Raw genomic sequence first — 12,366 nt, 5'->3', positions numbered from 1 at the left:
AGCTGGGGGTTGTGCTTATAGCCCAACACCGTGCAGGACGTTTGGCATTTGCCAGAGAACACCAAGATTGGCAAATTCGCCACTGGCGCCCTGTGCTCTTCACAGATGAAAGCAGGTTCACACTGAGCACATGTGACAGACGTGACAGAGTCTGGAGACGCCGTGGAGAACGTTCTGCTGCCTGCAACATCCTCCAGCATGACCGGTTTGGCGGTGGGTCAGTCATGGTGTGGGGGGGGGGGGGGGGGGGGCCGCACAGCCCTCCATGTGCTCGCCAGAGGTAGCCTGACTGCCATTAGGTACCGAGATGAGATCCTCAGACCCCTTGTGAGACCATATGCTGGTGCGGTTGGCCCTGGGTTCCTCCTAATGCAAGACAATGCTAGACCTCATGTGGCTGGAGTGTTTCAGCAGTTCCTGCAAGAGGAAGGCATTGATGCTATGGACTGGCCTGCCCGTTCCCCAGACCTGAATCCAATTGAGCACATCTGGGACATCATGTCTCACTCCATCCATCCATCCATGCTTTAGTCCAGGTCTGGAAGGAAATCCCTCAGGAGACCATCCGCCACCTCATCAGGAGCATGCCCAGGTGTTTTAGGGAGGTCATACAGGCACGTGGAGGCCACACACACTACTGAGCCTCATTTTGACTTGTTTTAAGGACATTACATCAAAGTTGGATCAGCCTGTAGTGTGGTTTTCCACTTTAATTTTGAGTGTGACTCCAAATCCAGACCTTCATGGATTGATAATTTTGATTTCCATTGATAATTTGTGTGATTTTGTTGTCAGCACATTCAACTATGTAAAGACAAGTATTTAGTATTTAATAAGAATATTTCATTCATGCAGATCTAGGATGTGTTATTTTAGTGTTCCCTTTATTTTTTTGAGCAGTGTATATAAAACTTGAAGCAGCACTATCAAGGTTCTTATTAGCTATTTCTAGCCTTCGCTGAGACGACGAGCCAATAATTTGTTTAGATTTTACAGCACCTTACACAACATGTATCTGCACATTTCCCTAGTCACCCCGTTCACTCTGTCCAGTTTGAAATATAGTTGAGTAGTGGAGACCAGAGTCTATCAAACTTGGGCTGTCTCTTGTGGAGGTCATAAGTGAGCTTTTCAAGAGGGAGAAAGTCAACAATCTGGTCAATCCACATTTTAAATGTAGGAGAGGTATTAGAGGCCCACAATAGGAGAATACATTTCTTAGCAAAGTATGTAATAGTCATAAGCAAATTCTCTCTGTCAGGGTCAAGAACAAAGTCCTGCTGGGCATTAAGAAGATAGATACACGGGGTCATATCAAACTGTACATCTAGTATTTTCTGTGCAGCAGTATGTATAGATTGCCAGATTCTGGCAATCTCTCTACAGCTCCAAAATACATGCATATAGGTTCCACTTTCAGATGTACATGGTTTACAGTTAGGATACATATTTGTTTTCATTCTATGGAGTCTCAAAGGAGTGTAATAAAATTTGTACAAAAATGTGTAATTAGATTATTTCATTTTGACATTAGTAGAGGTGCAGTATACCCTGTTGCAAACCTCTGCCCATAACTCATCACTGATAGTCAGACCAAGGTCCTTTTCCCAGATTATTTTCAAAGGAGTAAAGGAGGAGCCTCCTTTCTCAGAAAGATATTTAGCCTTTAATGGATTGTGCTGTGACAAGAAGGGTTTCAACTTCATTCAGCTGAGTTCTAAACCTCCTCTTGGAAGTAAATGAGGAAATTACATGTCTAATTTGAAGATATATATTTTTTTAAATGGGATCTTGGCACATTGAATTCACTGCAGAGCTCTTGAAAGGATTTCAGTGTAGTGGTTTTCTGATGAAATAAGTCTGAAAAGGTCCTGATTCCAAGAGTATGCCAAAGATTAAAGTTGGCATCCCTCAGGGCTTTTGGCAAGTCTGGGTTGCCTACTATAGGCGAGTGAGAACATATTTGGGAGGAAATGCCCAGGTATTTCTTACAGTCCCTCCACGCTAGTAGGGTGCTGTAAATCAAAGGTTTTGGCTATGTTGCCCACTTCACTAAAGTTATTAATGAATATGATTGAGCTTAAGGGCAATGAACCACATGATTGGGCTTCTATCTGAATCCACGTTGACTCTTGTCTGTTTGTGATCCATGTTAGCATGTTGCGGATTTGGGCAGACCAGTAGTAGAATTGAAGGGAGGGAAGGGCAAGACCACCCTTAGATTCAGGTTTCGATAGAGTGGAGAACTTGATCCTAGGTTTTTTATTTCCCCATATAAATTTGGTGATGCTTTGGTTGGTTGTTTTGATAAAGGAAACTGGGAGATAGCATGGGAGCATCTGAAATAAATAGTTCAGTCTAGGGAGGATGTTCATACGGATGACATTAATTCTTCCTACTAAGCTAATTGGGAGGGAGATCCAGGTTTGGAGATCGTTCTTGATTCGATCCAGGAGTGGAAGATAATTTTCCTTGAAAAGGCTATTCAGATCTGGTGTTATGAAGATCCCGAGGTATTGAAACCCCTGTCTTCCATTGGAAAGGACATAGTGTCTTCATAGAGATGGTGAGTGTAATATTGAGAGGGCAGACAGTGGATTTGTTCAAATTGATCTTATAACCTGAAAACTTGCCATACTGAGCAATTGTGTCTAAAATGGGAGGGATTTCTCAGGGTTGGATATGTAGAGCAAGACATCATCCGCGTAAAGCGAAATCTTGTGCTGCAGGCCGCCTGCAGAAACACCCATAATACTTGGATTGCTCCTTATCAGCTTTGCCAGAGGCTCTAAGCTTTTCTAAGACTGAGAACAGAAAGCTCCACTCCATCCTGTCAAACGCCTTCTCAGCATCCAGTGAAGCCAGCAGGACAGGGGTCTTCTGTGCGTTTACTTGATGAATAATATCAAAAAGACGGCGAATGTTATCAGAAGAGTATCGGTCTCTAATAAATCCAGTTTGGTCCGCTTTTATTATTTTGGGAAGAAGAGTGTTTAGTCTTTTGGCAAGCAATTTGGTAATTATTTTGAAGTCGAAATCCAACAAGCTTATGGGCCGGAAGGACGAGCAGGATAGAGGGTCCTTGTCCTTTTTGAGCTCACACTGTAATGCGAGCTGTGCGCATTGAGTCTGGGAGAACTCAGTTTTTGCAAAAATCCTCCAGCATTGGCATGAAGATAGGGCTGAGCTGGGGCCAAAAAGCTTTGTAGAATTCTCTGGGGAATCCATCTGGGTCTGGGGACTTATTAGGTGGCATGGAGGTAATTGCCTCCAGGATCTCCTCAGGAGTGAAGGGGGAGTTGAGATATTCTTGGTCGGTCTCTGATAGTTTAGGTAGCGAGATTCCCTCTAGGAAAGAGTGGAGTTCTGCCTCCGTGTGTTTTCTCTCAGAGGTATATAATTTGCAGTAAAAATCATGAAAAGTTCAATTTATCTTTTTTGGGTCATATGTGACCTCGTCCTCTGCTGTTCGGATAGCCATGATTGTACGCTCTGACTGCTCTTTTTTAATTGGTAAGCAAGCAATCTACTGGGCCTATTGCTATACTCATTGTATTTCTGTTTAGTAAAGAACTTTTTTTATCTCCCGAGTGTAGTCCAAATTCAGTTTGGCTTTGGCTGCTTTAAGTTGACTCCAGGAGGTGCTGTCTGGGGATTGTTTATGTATTTTTTCACAGCATTCCAGCTCCCTTTCAAGATCTAGCCTGTGTGCTTCCATTGCTTTTTTCTTAGAGGAAGCATATGCAATTAGATGACCTCTTAGTGTGGCTTTAGTAGCGTCCCACATTGTGGCCGGAGAAACAGGACAATCTTTGTTGTCTTGTGTGTAGTTGTCTATCCATGTAGTTACCAATGTATGGAACGCTTCGTTTGATAGCATGGAGGTGTTGAATTTCCAGCTTTTTGACCTCGGGATGTTTTTGCAGAGGTCAAAGCGGAGGTGGACAAAGGCGTGGTCTGAAAGTGCTATGGGTCCGATTGTACAAGTGGCTGAATTTATGAAACTCTTTGGGATAAAAATGTAATCTATACGGGAATAGGTGTTATGGACATTAGAGTTGTATGTATAGTCCATAGATGAGCTATTAGTCTCTCTCCAGATATCTATCAGTCCCATCTCTTTAGTAAGAGAGTTCAACATCTTTGCAGATCTAGGATTTGTGGTGGGGACTTGAGAAGATTTGTCTAGGGTTGGGTTAAGGGTACAATTATAATCTCTGGCCCCCACGCCAAAGGAAACACAATGCTCATTGAACAGGGTTATCATTTTTGACATGAAAGCAGGAGTATCTGTGTTAGGGGCTTATATGTTTAAGATAGTAATTGGTTGACCATACAGTGACCCAGTTATCAAAATAAATCTCCCACCCGGATCAGATATATTTTTGTCAATTATGAATGGAACATTTTTATGGATAAGTATGGCTGTGCCTCTACTGTTTGATTTGAAAGATGAGAAATACACCTGTCCCACCCAAGCTCTGCGGAGTTTGGCATGTTTAGCATCACAGAGGTGTGTCTCTTGTAATAGCGCGATGTCTGCTTTTTCCTTTTTTAGAGCACATAGTATCTTTTTCCATTGTATTGCATGCCCTAGACCATGGCAGTTCCATGTCAATAGATTTAAGGTACTAGTCATCGTCATCGAACCGTAATCGAACATTAGTGCAAGTCATCGCTGGGTAAAAGTGGATAATAGTTACAGCTGCGTTCACATAAAAGGAAAATAAATGGTGTGCATAAAAAATAAAAAATGAAAACAAGAACCGGGAACAGTTAGTAACGCACAACGTCTCCCTCTCCCCAACAAAGAAATGCCTCATCCTCTCCGCCCCGCATTGAGTAAATGACAACGTAGCCCCCGTCCAGACCACACTAAAAGAGGGAGAAAATAAAATCAATAGCCCAGCCTACATATACCTCCCCCAAGGGACATAGGGAACAACAAGTTATAATGGCAACAAAAAAACATGGAAATAAAAGTAGGCTGAAACATTAGTAGGCGTAGGTTAGCCTATAGAGCCTATCCCTCTCAGCTAAAGGAAAATAAATATAGATTGGACGGCTATGATGACATATAGCGGGGCGGGTGGGTCTTTGGCTATCGGCTATATGTTGTCTTACCTCCTTTAGTAATAGCATTAATCGCATTTAGTCAATGGTCCGTTTCTCATTGACCAGGATTGTCTTTCAAAAAACGTTTTGCCTCTTCGGGAGTTTTGAAGTGTCGCAAGGCTCCTTGGTGAAGAATCCTGTTTGGGTATTTGAATCGCCTGAAGATGCCTCGGTCAATGGAGTGTTTCTTCACCTCGTCAAACTCTTGGCGTATTCCAGCTGACAGGTCCTGGTGTAAAGCGAGTTTGGCGTTTCCCACTGTGATGGTGTTGTTTTTCGCCGCCTGTAGGACTCGTTCCTTGTCGGTGAATCTCAGGAAACGTATGGTGATTGGGCGCGGTGGTTGTCTGGCTGCTGGTGGGGGCCTCAGTGCTCGGTGAGCTCTCTCGAGTTCTATGGGCCTGTCGGTGGACAGGTGGAGCCACTCGGGAAGTTTGTCTTGCAGGTAGCGGATCAGTGGCATGTTTACCTCTTCTTTTTCGCCCAGATTTAATAGAACACAATTATTCCTTCGCCCCCGGTTTTCCAGGTCCTCTGTTTTCTCTTCCAGATGCTCTATTTTCTTTTTAGCATATGCTATTGTTTCCATGGCATCTGTCAATAAGTTTTCCATGGATTGGATTCGCCCCTCTGCCTTAACCATAAACGTGGGGCGCCTGGACATCTCGTTGTTGATGTCAGGCAAAGCGTTTTCCAGGATTGTCACTATCGCACTGAGCTGAGAATTAATGGCATCTAATTTAGTGTTGAGTTCTGTACGTTTGGATCTCAACTCAGAAAGGATGTATTCGACAGAGTGCGAGGTTGACATTCGTTGGGCCTCGGGGGGAGCGGGTCCTCTTGCTCCTGGCTAATGGCGCTAGCTTTTTCTGAAGCTAGCTTCTTCTTGGAGGCTTTTTCCGTCGCTAATGCTCGAGTCCGGGTAAAAATGTCACCTGTAGTATCGCCTTTTGTAGCCGCCATGACTTGTTTTAACTAAAGCTAAAGGAGTTTGAACTTGGAGTGGTGGTAAGATTAGGAATTGGAAACTACTTGTGCAGAGCTCTTAGTTCATGCCGCCATCTCGTTCAAGGGTCACGTGATCCCCCCCAAAGGTTACTTTCTATGTTATAGAGTGGAATGGTTTTTCTGCTGGTGTATCATGAGGTAGCACCTATCGGAGAACCTCTTCCCGCAGTCCATACAGGCGATCGGCATCTCTCATGTGGACCTTCAGGTGTATCTTCAGGTTGCTAGCCTGGGCGAAGCGCATGTGACACTGGGTACAGCTGTAGGGTTTCTCCCCTGTGTGGACCCTCTGGTGCCTCTTAAGGCTGGACGAGTGTGCAAAGCGCATGTGACACTGGGTACAGCTGAAGGGTTTAATCCCTGTGTGGACCCTCTTGTGGATCTCCAACTTCTGGAGGCAGCTGAAGCCTTTGTTACAGAATACGCAGAGAAACTGTTTCTCATTACTATTGTCTGATGTTGCTCCCACTGCCTGAGCCTTGGCCTTTTGGCCCTTTGAGTTCAATACCTGATCGAAAAGGATGCTGCTGTGTGAATCGGAAGGCCCCATCGTCGTGGACACTGGGTCGCGATCCCTGAACGCGTGTAAAGGGGAGTGGATGGCAACATTTAGATTTGTCCCTAAGCTTCCCCTGTAATCTAACAAATCTCTGCCCTGTGAGTGTCTGTCTCCTAGATGACCATCTACATTCCATGTGGGAGAAGTATCGCCCTCCACTTTCACAGTCTCTACACCTACGACTATAACCCCCCCTTTCTTATCTAGGCACCCTTCAGTGTATACACTACTACTGTACTGGTTCAAGTTCCCTCTAGACAGATCATTCTGTGTCTCTAAACCCAAGGATATGTTGCCAGGCTCGATCTCTGTAGTGTAGGAACAAGACGGATCATTGCCAGTCTCTAATGCGTCCCGTTGGGAATGAACTGTCCTTGGGCTCAGGTTACCGTAAAGTAAATACTCTGAGCCGGGAGCAGGAGGACAGCCCAGTGGCCCCAGCCCCTCTGGGTCTGACCTGAGGACAGATCCTGTATGTAAAAGCCTTTGTGTTACAATTAAAGTCTCTGTGTCTGTCTCTGACTTGAGGACCTCGTTCATTGTTCCACTGTTCTCTGTGATGTTGCGTTTTGCCCTGGGCTGGGGCGAGGAGGTGAGGTCCTTTGTGGCCACAGGGGGCGCTACTCCAGCCGCTACTCCAGTCTGGATGTTTCTGATTTGTTGTGGGTCTCCTTCAGTCCTCTCCTGCTTTACCAGAGACGATCCTCCAGGACCTGCAGCCTCTGTATCTGCAGACTGACTCAAGAAGAACGGAGGTTATTATCAGTACATGAGTTGAATTGGATAACAATGTGAAAGGGAAGTCTCTCTATAAATTAGGATGTACATGTGTAACAGTATAACTTTAGACCGTCCCCTCGCCCATACCCGGGCGCGAACCAGGGACCCTCTGCACACATCAACTACAGTCACCCACGAAGCATTATTACCCATCGCTCCACAAAAGCCACGGCCCTTGCAGAGCAAGGGGATCCACTACTTCAAGGTCTCAGAGCAAGTGAGGTCACCGATTGAAACGCTATTTAGCGCGCACCGCCGCTAACTAGCTAGCCGTTTCACATCCGTTACACTCACCCCCCTTTCGACCTCCTCCTTTTCCGCAGCAACCAGTGATCCGGGTCAACAGCATCAATGTAACAGTATAACTTCATACCGTCCCCTCGCCCATACCCGGGCGCGAACCAGGGACCCTCTGCACACATCAACTACAGTCACCCACGAAGCATCGTTACCCATCGCTCCACAAAAGCCGTTTCACATCCGTTACACATATGAGCAAGTGAATAGCTGAGTGGAGCCTTTCTGATTTTTAAAATGTGTATTTTTAATTGACCTGTTATTTAACTAGGCAAGTCAGTTAAGATCAAATTCTTATTTACTATGACAGCCTACCCCGGCCAAACCCTAACGCCGCTGGGCCAGTCCCTATGGGACTCCCAATCACAGCCGGTTGTGATACAGCCTGGAACCAAACCAGGGTCTGTAGTGACACCTCTAGCACTGAGATGCAGTGCCCTAGGCCACTGCGCCACTCGGGAGCCCCGAAATAATCTAGCCACATTTAATGTACTGTAATTTTTTTATGGTACACTATGACACTAACCTCTATCACCATAATGTGCTGGGTTGAGGTTCCACTCCCCTCATCAACAGTGATTGGTTGGTCGTGTCTCCATGTATTGTCTCTCACTGGCTTCACAAAACTCCTGTGGCCTCCAGTGAGATGTCCTTCACCGGAGAGAGTGATTGGGGGTTAAAGAGGTGGTTAGGTTAACTACTGTCAATGCTCAACACTATATAGTACACTATTGACAGTTTTGACTGTGACTGTGTCCGAATGCCCATACTTGCATCCTAAATAGTATGCTGTTTGAGTATGCGAAAACAAAGTGTAATAGTATGCGACATTTTAAAAATCTAGTGTACCTTAAATACTAATTCCGCCTTTGACAACAGCCAATCAATTAGATAAGGGGATGCGCTACTGAAATCACCGAATAGCGTGAAACAATGCAATCGCGCATTACACATTCCCAGTATGCGATAAAATAGAATGTTCTATATTATGTGAATTTTTGAAAGTTTTGATGGTTTAAATGCCTGGATGTTATACTCTTCTCAGCTCTTTATCTAGTAGAATTAGATGCACACTTTTCCACAATGCATTGGAAGAGGTGGGCTGCGAGTGATGGGCCCTACTTCTCTTTGAGTAGTCAAACAACAAAACTAAGCTACTTAATTGGGAAGATGTAGATTTTGTTCTCCTTAAAATAATTGAGTATTGAATTGTAGGCACTACATAATTGAAACGTGTTTATTGTTCTCTTGGCCATCGTCAGAGCTTTTAAACTAAATACTTCATCTTTTGATTTCTGAACGTGTCGGCACTGGTGACTCGGGATGTGGCTGCGTTATTGATGTCATGTTAATCAGGCCTTTTGATTTTAACATGGATTGTTTTAGTTTTGCAGGCTAGGCTTTACCTATTTAATTATTTAACGTATGGATGAAGCCTTACCAGTAATTCTGATCTCGTTCCCAATGATCAGTGCTTTAGTTTGATGTTGATGTCCAGGGGTTCTGAATTTGCGATGCATCCGACTGTCTGCCTTTTTATTTGAACATTTGAAAAGTTTTGGTGTGTGTACTAGGCTATTTTGATTTAATTTATATACAGTGCATTCGGAAAGTATTCAGACTCCTCAACTTTTTCCACATTTTGTTACGTTACAGCCTTATTCTAAAATGGCAAAATTATTTTTGTTCCCCTCATTCTACACACAATACCCATAATGACAAAGCGAAAACAGATTTTTTGAAATTTCGGCAAATTCGGCAAACTACCAAAGGTGCTTCAACAAAGTACTGAATAAAGGGTCTAAATACTTATGTAAATGTGATATTTCCTTTTTTATATATACATTTCCACACAAAATATATGTTACAGCATTCTGGTTTCACTAATAAATATGTTGAAATGGAACCATATTCTGTTTTTGTCTTCAGTACTTTTTAAATGGGCGGCAGGTAGCCTAGTGGTTAGAGCTTTGGACTTGTAACCGAAAGGTTGCAAGATCAAATCCCCGAGCTGAGGTAAAAATCTGTCGTTCTGCCCCGGAACCCACTGTTCCTAGGCTGTCATTGAATATACCAAACGTTGCGAGGTTGCGAGTCTGAATCTCATGATGGACAGCTTTAGCTAATTGTCACCTTTAACTACTTTTTATGTACTTTGCAACTACATAGCATGTTAGCTAACCCTTCTCCAAAACTTATTCTGTACATAAATCTTCCAGGTCAGTTAAATCCAAACCATGAAGTGCCTGTAGCACTCCAGGGTTGCCTACCCCCTGGAACCTTGTCTCAGAGCATTTCGTATGATTCTGTACATAAATCCGTACACTCTATTTAGTATGATATGTTACATTTTGTATGGTATGTATTATTTTGTGGATGTCCATCACCCATTTTGTGTGATATGTTACGAATTTGCATAACTTACAATATGTTACAAATTTGCAAAATATATGTTACACATTTTAGCTAGAGGGTTAGCTGGCTAAAGTTAGCTAGGCTAGGGGGTCAGGGTTAAATTTAGGAGAAGGGTTAGCTAACATGCTATGTAGTTGCAAAGTACCTAAAAAGTAGTTAAAGGTGTAACCATGCCTAACATGTCATACTAATTTGATCTCCCGGATTTACATTTACAATGTTACGTCTAGTCTATGAGACCAGGCTGACCTCTGGGCTACAGTGTAGGTCTAATGTGGCAAGTTTCCTATAACCAGCCTGAGTAGGCCTAAAGCTCTATTCCTATTCTATTTAGAGTTTAGAGAAATTAATCAAATTGGAAATGAGCCATTATCAGGTTGGTTAACGTAATATCTGTTGAATTTGTAAAAATCCACCCACACTCAGCCCTGCCCCACCTACTCAGCCAGTCAGGAGCAGCTACTGCGTTGCATACTGCATATTTCTTTACTGATGATACTTGCTAAATAGTATGCGACAATGGGTACACAGTATGCAGTTTAAGTATGTAGTATGGGTATTCAGACACATACGCTGTCTAGAATTGGCACGGATTTAAGGTAACAAACACTTAACATAATCAATCTATAAATAGTATGTCAATAAGTTATGTTCCATGCATCATCTTATTTTCATTGAGTAAATAATAAGAAATGCCGTAAAAAATACAAAACTGGTTAGAATATGATAGTGTCTTTGTGCAAGATTGCTAAGTAATCAGAGGAATTATGGCACAATATCCCAAAACTGTCAAAGACCCAATTCTGGATAATTAACTATGTGGTTAATAACGCATCTAAAGTTACACATGCGCAGAGGGGAACGGGGCGACAGGCCCAGAAGCCTCGTCCTTCTGCAAAATGTACCTCTTGCCATCTCTCTGTATTGGTCGAGGATCTTGACACTACTGGGACGACTGGCGACGACGCGCTCTCGGATTGTCCTTTCTGCGCGCTCCCGTGCCACCTTCAGTTCCATTAGCTGTAGTTTCCTCCGCAATGCCCTGTTTTCTTTCTGGCTTTGAGTTATTTCCAATTGTAACACTGCATAGTCGTCGTCTACGAGTTTACAGATCTCTGCCACGGCTGCATTCGCTAGCACCTCCATAACGGAGGCTATTTGAGTGTGAAAAACCACACAGTTAGCCATTGTTAACAGCTAGCTAGCATTACCTAGATAACATCTATCAAACAAGGCCCGTCATATTTTGAGTTCCAGGGTTAATAACGCCTACAACCGTATAAATAACAAAAACGTTGAAATTGTTATTGGCCGCTGGTCGTTCTTGATTCCGTTTACTTCTTCAGTAGATTGGCGGTCTTAAACAAACGTTTAAAGGTGCATGCCGCCACCTATTGTGCTGGAGTGCGTGGTCAATCACGATTCCCAAAGCTCTACTTTGGTAGAAATGAAAAGAAACCCATAAACCTAAATCCTCATACTACTAAGAAAATAAAAAAGAGCCCTACTAACTTCCAACAGACCCTTTCCCATCCCCCAACCTTAAAGACCCTAGACTTAAATCTCTCCCTCTCTTCAACATACCTGCAACAATACAACACATGCTCCACCATTACATCAACCATGCACTCCAGACGCAAAGCATTCATATGCTTACCAAACACCACATCTAACTTCCTAATCTGACCTTTGAATCTTGGTCCACCGACCTTTCTTTAGAGGGCATATAAATCCTGGCCCTTGGGCTCAGAATCCCACCTCTTCTGCAACACATCTATCAAAATGGCTTTGATCTTACATTTGGCCTCTCCTCTACCCAGTGGAACATTAATATCAATTATATCTTGTATCAAAGCTCTTTTGGCTATCTGGTCTACAATTTCATTCCCTTCCACAACCGAATGGGCTGGCACCCAGCAGAATCTCACTACTATACCTAGTGCCTCCAATAGTAGATCACTCCTATTCAATTTGCCAGATGATAAACTATTCAATACAGACAGGGAATCTGAGCATACTATAATTCTGACAGGTTGTACATCCTCCACAGTTCAACTGAGTATATGGAAAGTTCATCTGTTAGTCTTCTACATATCTGCACATCAAATTCAGGAACGTAAACATGTGCGCCTACTATCTGGATCATTAGATCCACCTGTGAAAAGCGGTAAAAATTCATAACTTATACCAAA

The 12,366-nt window shown here is 43.4% G+C and overlaps 1 protein-coding gene across 1 annotated transcript; it reads right to left on the bottom strand.

Moving 5' to 3' along the window:
• Positions 1–858: 858 nt before the first annotated feature.
• On the bottom strand, positions 859–11,543 carry LOC110534657 (uncharacterized). The gene is made up of 3 exons (XM_021619582.3): positions 11,080–11,543; positions 8,286–8,410; positions 859–7,417 (listed from the first exon to the last, which is right to left on the bottom strand). The coding sequence occupies exons 1-3, from the start codon at positions 11,360–11,362 to the stop codon at positions 6,269–6,271; spliced, it is 1,557 nt and encodes a 518-aa protein (XP_021475257.3). The 5' UTR covers positions 11,363–11,543; the 3' UTR covers positions 859–6,268.
• Positions 11,544–12,366: the final 823 nt, after the last annotated feature.

The sequence above is a fragment of the Oncorhynchus mykiss genome, chromosome 10, assembly GCF_057628025.1.
Source record: "Oncorhynchus mykiss isolate SJ-2025 chromosome 10, ASM5762802v1, whole genome shotgun sequence".
NCBI lineage: Eukaryota > Metazoa > Chordata > Actinopteri > Salmoniformes > Salmonidae > Oncorhynchus > Oncorhynchus mykiss.
Note: the sequence above shows the minus strand (reverse complement) of the source record. Positions and strands in the feature narration are given on the sequence as shown.

What these genes read in the sequence shown, in the direction of transcription:
- LOC110534657 (XM_021619582.3), bottom strand. Translation starts at nt 11,362, where the DNA reads ATGGCTAACTGTGTGGTTTTTCACACTCAAATAGCCTCCGTTATGGAG. An exon ending in ATACAGAGAGATGGCAAGAG is followed by an intron (nt 8,411 to 11,079) that starts GTACATTTTGCA and finishes TCTCCGGTGAAG; the next exon opens with GACATCTCACTGGAGGCCAC. An exon ending in AGCACATTATGGTGATAGAG is followed by an intron (nt 7,418 to 8,285) that starts GTTAGTGTCATA and finishes TTCTTGAGTCAG; the next exon opens with TCTGCAGATACAGAGGCTGC.